This window comes from Bombina bombina, chromosome 7, assembly GCF_027579735.1.
Source record: "Bombina bombina isolate aBomBom1 chromosome 7, aBomBom1.pri, whole genome shotgun sequence".
Lineage (NCBI taxonomy): Eukaryota > Metazoa > Chordata > Amphibia > Anura > Bombinatoridae > Bombina > Bombina bombina.
In genome coordinates, this window is record NC_069505.1 from 99,878,965 (window position 1) to 99,895,433 (window position 16,469).

The 16,469-nt window shown below is 40.8% G+C and overlaps 1 protein-coding gene across 2 annotated transcripts; it reads left to right on the forward strand.

Annotated features, from left to right (window-relative positions):
• Positions 1 to 1,016: 1,016 nt before the first annotated feature.
• LOC128665928 (uncharacterized) lies at positions 1,017 to 16,019 on the forward strand. 2 transcript variants are annotated; one of them, XM_053720204.1, is made up of 3 exons: positions 1,017 to 1,372; positions 1,892 to 2,036; positions 13,402 to 16,019. In XM_053720204.1, exon 3 carries the CDS (start codon positions 13,410 to 13,412, stop codon positions 15,555 to 15,557), a length of 2,148 nt encoding a protein of 715 aa, XP_053576179.1. In that variant the 5' UTR covers positions 1,017 to 1,372; positions 1,892 to 2,036; positions 13,402 to 13,409; the 3' UTR covers positions 15,558 to 16,019. The 2 variants fall into 2 exon arrangements, with proteins under 2 accessions (XP_053576179.1, XP_053576178.1); XM_053720203.1 differs by lacking the exon at positions 1,017 to 1,372 and having other exon boundaries at positions 1,748 to 2,036.
• The last annotated feature ends 450 nt before the right edge of the window (positions 16,020 to 16,469 follow it).

The window sequence follows — 16,469 nt, forward strand, 5'->3', positions numbered from 1 at the left end:
CATTCACTTTACTCTCCCGTAGAGAGACCCTAGTACTTAGAGCCGTCAAAGAGAATGACTGGGGGGTGGAGCTAGAGGGGGAGCTATATGGACAGCTCTGCTGTGTGCTCTCTTTGCCACTTCCTGTAGGGAATGAGAATATCCCACAAGTAAAGGATGAATCTGTGGACTGGATACACCTTGCAAGAGAAATATATATTGCTTGGAAACTTAAAGGGATATAAAAACCCACATTTTTCTTTCATGATTCAGATAGAGCATACCGTTTTAATTAACTTTCTAATTTACTCCTATTATAATTTTGTCTTCGTTCCCTTGGTATCTTTATTTGAAAAGCAGGAATGTAAGCTTAGGAGCTAAATGTAGCCACCAATCAGCAAACACTACCAGGGGTGCTGAACCAAAAATGTGCCTGCTCCAAAGCTTACATTCCTGCTATTTCAAATAAAGATACCAAGAGAAAAAAGAAAAATTGTTAATTGGAGTAAAATAGGAAGTTGCTTAAAATTGCATGTTCTATTTGAATCCTGAAAGAAAAAAATTTGGTTTAGTATCCCTTTAAACTTTTACTGTTGTGACGTGCAAACTTGAGTGCTTACTTATACCATTCAGCATTCTCTTTAATTAACAAGATTATATTTTAAGTCAATTGAACGGTGACAACTATTCCCTAAATCAGAAATGAGTCGAGTCTAATAATCACCTCCTCTCATGCTAGACTACAGGACTTCTTTTGTGCGGCACCAACCCTCTGGAAGGCACTTCCTCGAGCTGTCAGACTTTCCCCTAACCTCTCCTCCTCTAAACGTTCCCTAAAGACCTTTTTCTTCAGGGAAGCTTATCACCCGACTCATTAACAAACTAACCACTTATCCAACAAGTTACCCTCATCTATCTCCTCACTAATATCATTCTCACCTTTGCAGTCCCCAACTCCTGTTTCCCATCCTCCCACCTGTAATAATGGCATGATCTGAATTCACATATAGTCTGGAAGGGGTATATATATATACATATATATATGGTATATGTATTCTACAAGAACTCAGCTGAATGGTCAAGAAGGGGTTAACTCCTCATTCAGATACTAGGTCACTATGGAATGTAGAAAGATCACATTACCAGACCCCCATCTGAGAAGGATGACCAGCTGGCTTAAGATCCTTTGTCTAAGGCTAATGCCATTCCCTACCCCCAAAGCACATGCAGGATGAAACCATATACTCTTAAAATTACAATGGGGGCTTGCTTATGAGTGACATCATCATTGTGGGAGGGATGAAAAACTTACAATAAAAGTAGCAGGAATACTGGAGTTCACTTCTCTTTCACTCTTTTTCAATTGGAATGGTGACCACAGCTAACATCAGAAGTAAGTGATCCTTACAGACACATAATTTCAGCACACCATACTTTCACATAGATTGGGCAAATGTATTAGTGTAATATTGATGTATAGTTCACTGCTGAGTATTTATAAGTGATTTGCATATGTGTAATTTATATTTAATCTGCATATTGTAATAATGTTTAATTAGCCTCATTGTAATAAAAGTTTTGTTACTGCTGGAATAAGACTTCGTGAGTTTATGACCTTACAAGTAGTTTAAGCTAGTGATTGTGTGTTAATATTATATAGTGGGTATAATAATTCATAAGGGATTATTAAATGTAATATTAGCCTTTCACTAAAGTGTATAGCAAACAGATACTAAGATTTATAGAGTCTTAGGTACCATTTAAATGCAGTTATTTCATTGGCGAGCCGACCCAGCGAATTTTCTTACCAACTACACTTGTTTTAAGGGGGGACTAATCCAGGTTCTTTTTATAATACAAGTGTGATTTTTGGACGAAAATTGAACCTAGTTTTTGCTATACTGTTTTTGAGTTGAGCGTTTCAGCAGTAAAGTCTTTGGCCAAGACTACAGATCCAGAGAGGCATTACCTAAGGATCAGTTGAACCAGACGCAGAGAAAATCATATCGCGCAGGACGTGAATCTGATTTGCTGGCAGTCTGAAGACACTTTAAAGTGTGAGTATGGAATTAATTGTTAAATATGCAGAATGTAGCACATTTGAGCCTATTGTTGATGAAAATACTGACATAGTTAAAAGACTGAAAGATGTGTGGTTGCAATGTGAGAATGAGAATAAGCTTATTGATAAAAAAAGGTTTTGTTTAACAAAAGAAAAAACATAATTTATGCTTACCTGATAAATTCCTTTCTTCTGTAGTGTGATCAGTCCACGGGTCATCATTACTTCTGGGATATTACTCCTCCCCAACAGGAAGTGCAAGAGGATTCACCCAGCAGAGCTGCATATAGCTCCTCCCCTCTACGTCACTCCCAGTCATTCGACCAAGGACCAACGAGAAAGGAAAAGCCAAGGGTGAAGTGGTGACTGGAGTATAAATTAAAAAATATTTACCTGCCTTAAAAACAGGGCGGGCCGTGGACTGATCACACTACAGAAGAAAGGAATTTATCAGGTAAGCATAAATTATGTTTTCTTCTGTTAAGTGTGATCAGTCCACGGGTCATCATTACTTCTGGGATACCAATACCAAAGCCAAAGTACACGGATGACGGGAGGGATAGGCAGGCTCTTTATACAGAAGGAACCACTGCCTGAAGAACCTTTCTCCCAAAAATAGCCTCCGATGAAGCAAAAGTGTCAAATTTGTAAAATTTGGAAAAAGTATGAAGCGAAGACCAAGTTGCAGCCTTGCAAATCTGTTCAACAGAGGCCTCATTCTTGAAGGCCCAAGTGGAAGCCACAGCTCTAGTAGAATGAGCTGTAATTCTTTCAGGAGGCTGCTGTCCAGCAGTCTCATAAGCTAAACGAATTATGCTACGAAGCCAAAAAGAAAGAGAGGTAGCGGAAGCTTTTTGACCTCTCCTCTGCCCAGAGTAAATGACAAACAGAGAAGACGTTTGTCGAAATTCCTTAGTTGCCTGTAAGTAAAATTTTAGAGCACGGACTACATCCAGGTTGTGCAGTAGACGTTCCTTCTTTGAAGAAGGATTTGGGCATAAAGAAGGAACAACAATCTCTTGATTGATATTCCTGTTAGTAACTACCTTAGGTAAGAACCCAGGTTTAGTACGCAGGACTACCTTATCCGAATGAAAAATCAAATAAGGAGAATCACAATGTAAGGCTGATAATTCAGAGACTCTTCGAGCCGAGGAAATAGCCATTAAAAATAGAACTTTCCAAGATAACAACTTTATATCAATGGAATGAAGGGGTTCAAACGGAACGCCCTGTAAAACATTAAGAACAAGGTTTAAACTCCATGGTGGAGCAACAGTTTTAAACACAGGCTTAATCCTGGCCAAAGCCTGACAAAAAGCCTGGACGTCAGGAACTTCTGACAGACGTTTGTGTAACAGAATGGACAGAGCTGAGATCTGTCCCTTTAATGAACTAGCAGATAAACCCTTTTCTAAACCTTCTTGTAGAAAAGACAATATCCTAGGAATCCTAACCTTACTCCAAGAGTAACCTTTGGATTCACACCAATATAGGTATTTACGCCATATCTTATGGTAAATCTTTCTGGTAACAGGTTTCCTAGCCTGTATTAAGGTATCAATAACTGACTCAGAAAACCCACGTCTTGATAAAATCAAGCGTTCAATTTCCAAGCAGTCAGCTTCAGAGAAGTTAGATTTTGATGTTTGAAGGGACCCTGTATCAGAAGGTCCTGTTTCAGAGGTAGAGACCAAGGTGGACAGGATGACATGTCCACCAGGTCTGCATACCAAGTCCTGCGTGGCCACGCAGGTGCTATTAGAATCACTGATGCTCTCTCTTGTTTGATTCTGGCAATCAATCGAGGAAGCAACGGGAAGGGTGGAAACACGTAAGCCATCCTGAAGTCCCAAGGTGCTGTCAGAGCATCTATCAGGACTGCTCCTGGATCCCTGGATCTGGACCCGTAACGAGGAAGCTTGGCGTTCTGTCGAGACGCCATGAGATCTATCTCTGGTTTGCCCCAACGTCGAAGTATTTGGGCAAAGACCTCCGGATGAAGTTCCCACTCCCCCGGATGAAAAGTCTGACGACTTAAGAAATCCGCCTCCCAGTTCTCCACTCCCGGGATGTGGATTGCTGACAGGTGGCAAGAGTGAGACTCTGCCCAGCGAATTATCTTTGATACTTCCATCATAGCTAGGGAGCTTCTTGTCCCTCCCTGATGGTTGATGTAAGCTACAGTCGTGATGTTGTCCGACTGAAACCTGATGAACCCCCGAGTTGTCAACTGGGGCCAAGCCAGGAGGGCATTGAGAACTGCTCTCAATTCCAGAATGTTTATTGGCAGGAGACTCTCCTCCTGACTCCATTGTCCCTGAGCCTTCAGAGAATTCCAGACGGCACCCCAACCTAGAAGGCTGGCGTCTGTTGTTACAATTGTCCAGTCTGGTCTGCTGAATGGCATCCCCCTGGACAGATGTGGCCGAGAAAGCCACCATAGAAGAGAATTTCTGGTCTCTTGATCCAGATTCAGAGAGGGGGATAAGTCTGAGTAATCCCCATTCCACTGACTTAGCATGCACAGTTGCAGTGGTCTGAGGTGTAAGCGTGCAAAGGGTACTATGTCCATTGCCGCTACCATTAAGCCGATTACCTCCATGCATTGAGCCACTGACGGGTGTTGAATGGAATGAAGGGTGCGGCAAGCACTTTGAAGTCTTGTTAGCCTGTCCTCTGTCAGGTAAATCTTCATTTCTACAGAATCTATAAGAGTCCCCAGGAAGGGAACTCTTGTGAGTGGAACGAGTGAACTTTTCTTTTCGTTCACCTTCCATCCATGTGACCTTAGAAATGCCAGCACTAACTCTGTATGAGACTTGGCAGTTTGAAAGCTTGAAGCTTGTATCAGAATGTCGTCTAGGTAAGGAGCTACCAAGATTCCCCGCGGTCTTAGTACCGCCAGAAGAGCACCCAGAACCTTTGTGAAGATTCTTGGAGCTGTAGCCAATCCGAATGGAAGAGCCACAAACTGGTAATGCCTGTCTAGGAAGGCAAACCTTAGGTACCGATAATGATCTTTGTGAATCGGTATGTGAAGGTAAGCATCTTTTAAATCTACAGTGGTCATGTACTGACCCTCTTGGATCATAGGTAAAATTGTCCGAATAGTCTCCATCTTGAACGATGGAACTCTTAGGAATTTGTTTAGGATCTTTAAGTCCAGGATTGGTCTGAAAGTTCCCTCTTTTTTGGGAACCACAAACAGATTTGAGTAAAACCCCTGTCCCTGTTCCGATCGTGGAACTGGATGGATTCCTCCCATTAACAAGAGCTCTTGTACGCAGCGTAGAAACGCCTCTTTCTTTGTCTGGATTGTTGACAATCTTGACAGATGAAATCTCTCTCTTGGAGGAGAGTATTTGAAGTCCAGTAGGTATCCCTGAGATATTATCTCTAGCGCCCAGGGATCCTGAACATCTCTTGCCCAAGCCTGGGCGAAGAGAGAAAGTCTGCCCCCCACTAGATCCGATCCCGGATCGGGGGCCCTCAATTCATGCTGTTTTAGGGGCAGCAGCAGGTTTCCTAGTCTGCTTGCCCTTGTTCCAGGACTGGTTAGGTTTCCAGCCTTGTCTGTAGCGAGCAACAGCTCCTTCCTGTTTTGGTGCAGAGGAAGTTGATGCTGCTCCTGCTTTGAAATTACGAAAGGAACGAAAATTAGACTGTCTAGTCTTGGCTTTGGCTTTGTCCTGAGGCAGGGCATGGCCTTTACCTCCTGTAATGTCAGCGATAATCTCTTTCAACCCGGGCCCGAATAAGGTCTGCCCTTTGAAAGGTATATTAAGCAATTTAGACTTAGAAGTAACATCAGCTGACCAGGATTTTAGCCACAGCGCCCTGCGTGCCTGAATGGCGAATCCTGAATTTTTCGCCGTAAGTTTAGTAAGATGTACTACGGCCTCCGAAATGAAAGAATTAGCTAGTTTAAGGACTCTAAGCCTGTCCGTAATGTCGTCCAGAGTAGCTGAACCAATGTTCTCTTCCAGAGACTCAATCCAGAATGCCGCTGCAGCCGTGATCGGCGCAATGCATGCAAGGGGTTGCAATATAAAACCTTGTTGAACAAACATTTTCTTAAGGTAACCCTCTAACTTTTTATCCATTGGATCTGAAAAAGCACAGCTATCCTCCACCGGGATAGTGGTACGCTTAGCTAAGGTAGAAACTGCTCCCTCCACCTTAGGGACCATTTGCCATAAGTCCCTTGTGGTGGCGTCTATTGGAAACATTTTTCTAAATATCGGAGGGGGTGAGAACGGCACACCGGGTCTATCCCACTCCTTAGTAACAATTTCAGTAAGTCTCTTAGGTATAGGAAAAACCTCAGTACTCGTCGGTACCGCAAAATATTTATCCAACCTACACATTTTCTCTGGTATTGCAACTGTGTTACAATCATTCAGAGCCGCTAACACCTCCCCTAGTAATACACGGAGGTTTTTCAGTTTAAATTTAAAATTTGAAATATCTGAATCCAGTCTGTTTGGATCAGAACCGTCACCCACAGAATGAAGTTCTCCGTCCTCATGTTCTGCCACCTGTGACGCAGTGTCTGACATGGCCCTAATATTATCAGCGCACTCTGTTCTCACCCCAGAGTGATCACGCTTACCTCTTAGTTCTGGTAATTTAGCCAAAACCTCAGTCATAACAGTAGCCATATCCTGTAATGTGATTTGTAATGGCCGCCCAGATGTACTCGGCGCTACAATATCACGCACCTCCCTCTGAGCGGGAGATGTAGGTACTGACACGTGAGGCGAGTTAGTCGGCATAACTCTCCCCTCGTTGTTTGGTGAAATTTGTTCAAGTTGTACAGATTGACTTTTATTTAAAGTAGCATCAATACAGTTAGTACATAAATTTCTATTGGGCTCCACTTTGGCATTGCAACAAATGACACAGGTATCATCCTCTGAATCAGACATGTTTAACACACTAGCAAATAAACTTGCAACTTGGAAATACAATTCAATTAGAATAATATTAAAACGTACTGTGCCTTTAAGAAGCACAGAAGATTTATGACAGTTGAAAATTAATAAATTGAAACAGTTATAGCCTCAATCCTTGTAAACAACACAACTTTAGCAAAGGTTTAATCCCATTAGCAAAGATAACAAATTCTGAAAGCAGTGAAACAAATTACAGAATAAACGTTTTTTATCTCAGTCAAACTATAATTCTCACAGCTCTGCTGAGAGAAATTACCTCCCTCAAAATAAGTTTTGAAGACCCCTGAGCTCTGTAGAGATGAACCGGATCATGCAGGGAATACAATGAGTTGCTGACTGAAATATTTGATGCGTAGTAAAAGCGCCAAAAAACGGCCCCTCCCCCTCACACACAGCAGTGAGGGAGAACAGAAACTGTCAGAAAACAGATTAAGCAACTGCCAAGTGGAAAAATAGTGCCCAAACATTTATTCACTCAGTACCTCAGCAAATGAAAACGATTTTACATTCCAGCAAAAACGTTAAACATAATCTCTAGTTATTAAACAGCTTTATGTATTTCATACAGTGTAATTCTAGTGAAGTACCATTCCCCAGAATACTGAAGTGTAAAGTATACATACATGACATTATATCGGTATGGCAGGATTTTCTCATCAATTCCATTGTCAGAAAATAAAAACTGCTACATACCTCTGTGCAGATTCATCTGCCCGCTGTCCCCTGATCTGAAGTTTACCTCTCCTCAGATGGCCGAGAAACAGCAATATGATCTTAACTACTCCGGCTAAAATCATAACAAAAATTCTGGTAGATTCTTCTTCAAACTCTGCCAGAGAGATAATAACACACTCCGGTGCTATTTTAAAATAACAAACTTTTGATTGAAGATATAAAACTAAGTATAATCACCATAGTCCTCTCACACATCCTATCTAGTCGTTGGGTGCAAGAGAATGACTGGGAGTGACGTAGAGGGGAGGAGCTATATGCAGCTCTGCTGGGTGAATCCTCTTGCACTTCCTGTTGGGGAGGAGTAATATCCCAGAAGTAATGATGACCCGTGGACTGATCACACTTAACAGAAGAAATCCAAATTACAGAATTGCATGAAACTGTTGTTAGCTATCAAAGACCAAATGAATAGAGCAATCTTTGAACATTCTCCCCCAATAGCCATGTTAACAGAGATCAATTGTAACACATTAGATGAGAATTGCCCCACATGTGGGGTAAATGCAGAATATATTAATACTTTAGAAGAAAATTATGACGCAAGAGGCCAACTTATTGCTTCATTGAGACAGGGGCTTGCAAACTTAACCCCTGTTGCAGTATTAAATGAAGACAATGCATGTGTGTCGCAGGAAGATGGGGCACATGTTGATGGGGGAAGGGTGCAAAGCCCACATGTTGATGGGGGGAGGGTGCCTATTCCACACAGTGAGGAAAGATTGAATCACACACAAAATACAGAGAGCACACACATTCCAATACTAACCCCACAGATAACTAGGCCAAGAACATTAAACACAGAACATCAAACAGATACTTTATCACTAACACCCAGTGTAAGATCCAGGGGAAGAAATTTAACTCAATCGCAAAATTTACTTTTTTCTACCACCTCTGCTGAAACATCATCCCTGGTATCAACTACCCTTATAAAACAAGATAGAGATAAAGTAATGAGACAACTGGTAAAGTTAAAACCTCTCTTTCCAGTGTATGATGTTAAAGCAGATGTTTTCACTAACATGTCAAATTTTGAGTCTGCAGTAAAACAATACATGTTGTCACATAAGGAAGCATGCTTTTTGTTAAAAATGTGGCTTCCAGGCAGCATTGCAGCTAGATTACAATCACCAGTTGCAGGCCCAGTTAATTTGAACACAGATTGGTTTAAGGAGGATAAATGGGGTTCAGGTGGGGACAGATTAAAAGCTGTTTGTAAACTAGTGACAGGGAGTAGAGATTTGGACAGTCACTCTCTTGCAGAAATGCAAGTAGCATTAAATGATGACCCATGGGTATTTGCAGCTAAATTTGAACAATTATATAGGCTGACACACAGAATTTCACCAGAACAAACACCTCATGATATGTTGCAGTATTTAATTAAAAAATTCACATATTTGGAACCTAGCATACAAATGATGGCTGAGGAAAAGAATACACTAGAGGGTGTGTTATCTATTATAGGTAAGGCTAGGCAGAACATTTTAAAGAAAAGGAACACATTGCAACACAGAATTGCTGTGGTAACCACTAATGAAGGGAAACAAAAATATTCAGAGGGTCCCTTCAAAGGTACTTGCCATTACTGCAATAAATATGGGCACAGACGAGTAGATTGCAGATTCTTAAAGAGAATTCAGAAGGAAACTGAGGGAGGGCAGGAAAGATTACATCCCTCTGCACCTCCAAAAGAAAGCTATGCACATAATTGGGTAGGGAAAAATAACAAGATTAAGCCCCCAGATAAAACAGGACAGGAATACACCGCAAAGCTTAGGCCTGGTACTAATCTGTATGGCCCAGCGCATGAGGCTTTGAGAGTGATGACTGTGGGGGGAGGGGAAGTGGGATATCATGAAAAGAATTATGAAAATAATTCTCCTCTGATATCCTGCTCTGACTGACTACCTCAGGCCCTGGATGACATGGTCCCTATATGTAACACCTTTAGGGATCATTCTGGACGTCCCTGTGTCTATGGTGTGATTGAGGGCCATCGCACAAAACTCCTCATAGACACAGGAGCTTCAGTAACTTTGACAGACTTACCATTAAGTCCCCCACAAGGGACAAGACAGACATTTCTTGTGGGACTTGGGGGATCCCAGTCCCAAGCATCCCTTATCCCAAATGTGACTATGACACTAGGTAATCAGTGGACTAAGGAAATTCCCATTTGGCAGAGCAAAAACACAGAGGGTACAATACTTGGTGCTGATATAATGAGATCAGAAGGGATGATAGTGGACCTATGTAACAATGTTTTGTGGAGGGATACTAGAGGGAGAAAACCTGTAATATTAGATGACTCTTACATCAGTCCCATAGCATCTATTGCATCAATTCCTTCAGAAAGGGTGTGGCCGGATACTGAAAGTCACCCTGATTTGAAGAGATTGGTCATGGATTTCCCTGACATATGGGCTCAACATAAGAATGATTGTGGCATATTAAAAGGCATTGAAATCAATATTGTAGGCCCTGACCCCCCTCCACAAAGACAGTATCGTTTTCCAGCAGAAGCTATTGAACCTGTGAGGCAAATTATTAGTCAGCTTGAAAGCCAAGGGATAATTAGGAAATGTTCCTCCTCTAATAATTCTCCTTTGTGGCCAGTAAGGAAAGCAAATAATACTTGGAGGTTAACTGCTGATTTTCGTATGGTGAATAAAGTTACCCCACCTGTTACAAATCTAGTTGCTTCTACTCCTGAAGTGGTATCCAAACTGAGTGCCACATGTAGGTGGTATTCTGTTCTGGATATAAGTAATGGTTTTTGGAGTGTCAGACTAGCCCCAGAGTGCCAATATAAGTTTGCTTTCTGCTTTGATAACATGCAATTTTGCTTCAATTCGCTTCCTCAGGGCTTCCACAGCTCGCCTACATACTTTCACCAAGCATTAGCAGAGGTATTAAAAACATTCTCAGTCCCAGAAAGTATCATACAGTATGTAGATGATATTTTGTTACAAACAGAGACAGTAGAGGAACATTTGGAGCGGCTGAATGAACTGTTTGGCTTGATTGCTGAATCTGGCCTCAAGTTAAACACTTCAAAAGTACAATTAATGAGACAAAAGGTGACATTTTTGGGAGTATCAATACAAAGGGGTACAAGATGCCCTACTAGAGAACGAGTTACAGCCATACTTCAGGTGCCCAGACCTTTGCATAGGCAGTCCTTAAGACAATTCTTAGGCTTGGTAAATTTTTCTCGTGATTTCATTGAAGGGTTTGCTGAAAAAGCAAAACCTCTCTATGATCTTTTGAAAGGGGAGGATGTTGGGAAAATTCCTTGGAATACAGAACATGAGGAAGCATTTAAAGTGTTAAAGGAAGGTTTAGCATCAGCCCCTGCCCTTGCCACAGTGGAGAGGGAGGCCCCTTTTGCTTTACAAACATACACATCTGACACTTCAATTTCCACAGTCCTACTGCAGGAGAAGGCTGAAAAATGGAGGCCTGTTGGCTATTTTTCCAGGCTTCTTACTCCAGTAGAGAAAGGTTATGACGCATGTATCAAGGCTTTGTTAGGGGTGCATTGGTCAGTTCAGGCTACTGAGCATATAGTGGGATTTGGGAAGCTCATCCTCCAAACACCACATACCCCTATAAAGCTGTTATTGGAGAAATCATTTAGTGGGGTTTCAACACAAAGAGTGACTAGGTGGTTAATAGATTTGCAACATCGTGACATCACTGTACAACACAATGCAAAATACACATTACCCCAACTAATGCACACTCAGGGTGAACCCCATGACTGCACAGAGACATTCACACACAGGGAATCGCCTCATAAATTGTTCAGGGACAAAACTTCTCCCCAGGATTTACAAATTTATGTAGATGGCTCAAGATTTTGGCAGGATGGTCAATTTAATACTGGTTTTGCTATTTGGGTCCCCTCGCAACAATTAGCTCTTAAATTTATGTTACCAAGATCATTCTCAGCACAGAGAGCAGAATTAGAAGCCATTTCTATGGCTTGCCACAGGTTTGACACACAAGACATTTGTATATACAGTGACAGTGCCTATGTGACCAGATCACTGACAGAGTACTTACCAATTTGGAATCTAAGAGGAATGGTAGACTCAGCAGGCAAACCATTGTCACATGTTCAAGCCCTTAAGAAATTGGTAGATTGGGGAACACAGCACCCATTGCAGTCAGCTATTGTTAAAGTTAAGGCACACACACATTTCACAGATGCACATTCACAAGGGAATGCACATGTGGACATGTTAGCCAAACAGGCAGCTGTAGATGGGGAACCATGGCAATCAGATGAGAATGACAGTGAGACACAGGAAGCATGGAGAGAGCATGTTACATCTAAAGATACAATGGTACACATAGCAAAGATTACAATGGTAGATTCAGAGGTACCTGATTTGAAAACAGAACAAGCTAAAGATCCTAACCTTTTCCCTCTGTTACAGGAACAGCAAACACTCCCAAATGGTTATTCAATTTGTAATGGGTTAATATGTTACTCTAATCCCAATGATCCACAGGCTAAATTGGTTTTTGTGGTCCCAAGTCATTTGCAGGGACCTATAACACAGCAAACACATTCTTTTCTTGGGCATATTGGGCAAAGTGCATTAGAGTACCATTTAAGGCAAAAATTTCATTGGCCAGATTTAGCAGAAACCTGTTTAAAATGTGTACAAGAATGTTTAATTTGTGCTCAAATTAATCCACGCCCTAAAGGTCAGAGACCCATTCTCCAGAGAATACCAGTAGCAGATGGCCCCTGGAAAGCTATCCAAATTGATTTTATAGGCCCACTTCCACTATCAAAGGGGGGTCTCAGGTATGCCCTAGTAATTGTAGATATTTTGTCAAAATGGGTTGAGGCTATTCCACTTCGTTGTGATACTGCACAGGCTACTGCCAGAGCACTGTGGGAACATGTTTTCTCAAGATGGGGGTTTCCAACACTCATTGAATCAGACAGGGGTACACATTTTACAGGTCAGGTAATGCAAAATCTCTGTGCCCTACTGGGAATACAGACAAGATTTCATGTACCATATCATCCACAATCCTCTGGTATAGTTGAGCGCATGAATCGCACATTAAAAACAAAATTGTCAAAAATGCTTTCCCAGTATGGTAAATCATGGGTCACACATCTTCCAGCAGTTCTAATGGCTATTAGAGCTACACCATCAAATGCTACCAAGTGTTCTCCCTATGAGCTCATGACAGGGAGAAAGATGGCATTAGGCCACCCAGGTGAACCACAATTGTCTACTCCCTTGAGAGAATCTGTGTCTAGAGATCAATATCTCTCCCAAATTCAGGAGCAGTTGAGCTCACTGCTAATTTTTGCTGCCTCTAATATGGCCCCAACAGATTGTAAATTTTCATCTACACCTCAAACACCTCTGTTTGAGAAGGGGGGATTGATCATGATTAAAAATTTTCGCAAAAATTCTCCCTGGGATGCAAATTGGGAAGGACCTTATAGAATTTTGGACAAATTGGGTAATACTGTAATTAAAATAGAAAGATCAACCCCTGGGAAAACCAGAAGGCAGCCTGGTTACAAATGGGTCCATGTTGACCAATGTAAATTGTATAGAGGGACAGCTGTCCCAGATGTAGATATTTCTGCTAAGAACTGATATTCTCTTAATCTTTTTTTGACAGATTTCATTATGTGGAGCCTGAGAGGAATGATCGCCACAAACCTATTTGTATTTGTGTGGGTGTTATTGCAAAAACTTCCAATCTGTGACTGTAATGAACTTTCAATCACAAACCTCACAAGGAGTCGTAGATGGAGCTCAAGCAGCATCATCAGAGGATGGACAGGCTTATGGAGCTCTCAAGACCTTCACAAAGATTGTTTGGGAAAATTGACTTTTAATGTGGGTGGGAAAATTGAAATATTTGCAGAAAAACATCAAGACAATTTAATTGGTTTTTGGAGGGTCAATCAGGGTAATAAAGTTGAATGGGAATGTAAGTGGGTGGCTTGGGGAAAATGGACTGTAGGTCTGGTGGGAGAAGGTGTTTCTGTGTCTACAACATTTACAAATCCTATTCACACTATAAATGGCGATAACTATAATATAACCAAGGTTATATTTGAACAACAAATTGGAGAAGGGATTAATTGGAGGGTTACAGCTGCCAACTTTGGTGGAGGGATTGAAGTATACTTAAAAATAGATCAAATAAAGGAAACAACCACGTTTGCGCCTTTGATCTATTCTACTTTAATCACTACACCAAAGATGAAACATTATGACAATACTCCAATGTGTAAGGGGAAAAGTGTTGTTTCTAGTGGTCCATTTCAAACAAGTACAATCAAGCCAACTCCAGTATTGAGGGATGCCACATTCCAATTTATCACGTGGAAGATTAAAATAATAGATTGGCTAGTTTCCACACATTACCAAAATTGTTCCAGAATTACTGCCACTATGGAAAAAGCATTAGTTAAGTGGGCAGAAGGTACTAGGAGAAGGACTAGGAGGGATATCATGGATACAGTTTTGGGAGGTGTGGGAACAGGGCTAGGTGTGGTAAATTCCATTGACATATCCAGCCTAACAGCAACCTTACAGTCTCAGGGGATGTTAAATGCAAAAGGGATTCATACGCAACAAATGATAAACACCCTGGTAGAGACACTGACACAGACAGTCATTCAGGTTCAGGGTCCTGCCATTCAACATACAGAGGAAATACTGATAGGAGTAATTAGTAGGTTAAGGGAAGTATCCTGGGATTTTGTGTGTATTTCCATGCAAACAGAATTATCAACTGACTTTAAATTAATAGCACAGGCTATGGAAAATAACCATACACCTTTGGGAGGGTGGGAGCAGTCTGTTGTTAACAGTTTTGCATCAAAACACAGAGAATTATGGTTAAACAGTTGGTTGGGATGCAGGGAAAATATATGCAGGGCTACTTCACTTGTGCCCACTAGTGGTACCTATCAGAATGTTTATCATTTGTTTTCACTAGGAACACCTGTCACAGAATCTCATGTTTTACATCATGAGTTAGAGTTCCCAAATTTTATATGGAATGGTTCCCATATGGAACAGGTAGACATGTCTGGCTGCATAAGGTTTCCTTCTAAAATTTTATGTCTACCCAACCAGGCAAGAATAATTTTTGATTCCTGCTGGCATAATCACTCATATTGCAATGGTTTTGTGGAGAAAGTTAATCCCCAAGATATGATTTTTCCCTTAGGACAAGGAAAGGTGTGTTTTGTTGCATTGAAGCCTAAAGATGAAGTGCATGTATGGTTTGACAGGTGTAATTCAAGGGAACAAATCACACCAGGGATTTATTGTATTACTGGGTACCCTGTGAGGATAAGTTCACTACAGTTTAACTTCACTGTCCCACAGTTACTCACATATAACGCTACCTTGGGGGCTCCACTCATAACCCCAATATTAGTAGATGATGCACCTTGGCAAAAATGGGTAACCTTATTGCAAAAAGACTCTGTGTTACTAGAACATCTTAAAAATTTTGGGGAACGTGTTCATGTAAATTTCTACCATCAGGAACAAGAACTACAAAGGATTGAACATACTTTTACGGAGATGTCAAGTGCAACCTGGTGGCAGAAATTAGCAAATTCCTTTTCGAAACAGTCATCATGGGGTTCTGCATTGGGAAATCTGTTTATACATCCATTTATAATCATATTATTTATTTCTATATTATGTATAATTATTCAAATTTGTATGTGTTGTTATTTAAAATCATTAATTGCACGTGTATATCACTTATATTATGGTATGCGAATGGAAGCGTCTTTAGTACACTAATATAGCCATCACACATAGGTGGGGTTAGGAATCTTCCATCAGATTCACTCATATAAAAACAACCATTGGAATGGAAGGGTATGGTAACCTCCATTGCCAAAAGGGGGGAATGTAATAATGGCATGATCTGAATTCACATATGGTCTGGAAGGGGTATATATATATACATATATATATGGTATATGTATTCTACAAGAACTCAGCTGAATGGTCAAGAAGGGGTTAACTCCTCATTCAGATACTAGGTCACTATGGAATGTAGAAAGATCACATTACCAGACCCCCATCTGAGAAGGATGACCAGCTGGCTTAAGATCCTTTGTCTAAGGCTAATGCCATTCCCTACCCCCAAAGCACATGCAGGATGAAACCATATACTCTTAAAATTACAATGGGGGCTTGCTTATGAGTGACATCATCATTGTGGGAGGGATGAAAAACTTACAATAAAAGTAGCAGGAATACTGGAGTTCACTTCTCTTTCACTCTTTTTCAATTGGAATGGTGACCACAGCTAACATCAGAAGTAAGTGATCCTTACAGACACATAATTTCAGCACACCATACTTTCACATAGATTGGGCAAATGTATTAGTGTAATATTGATGTATAGTTCACTGCTGAGTATTTATAAGTGATTTGCATATGTGTAATTTACATTTAATCTGCATATTGTAATAATGTTTAATTAGCCTCATTGTAATAAAAGTTTTGTTACTGCTGGAATAAGACTTCGTGAGTTTATGACCTTACAAGTAGTTTAAGCTAGTGATTGTGTGTTAATATTATATAGTGGGTATAATAATTCATAAGGGATTATTAAATGTAATATTAGCCTTTCACTAAAGTGTATAGCAAACAGATACTAAGATTTATAGAGTCTTAGGTACCATTTAAATGCAGTTATTTCAC

Bases quoted from the DNA above. Each gene is read 5' to 3' on its own strand.
- LOC128665928 (XM_053720204.1), top strand. From the start codon at position 13,410: ATGTGGAGCCTGAGAGGAATGATCGCCACAAACCTATTTGTATTTGTG.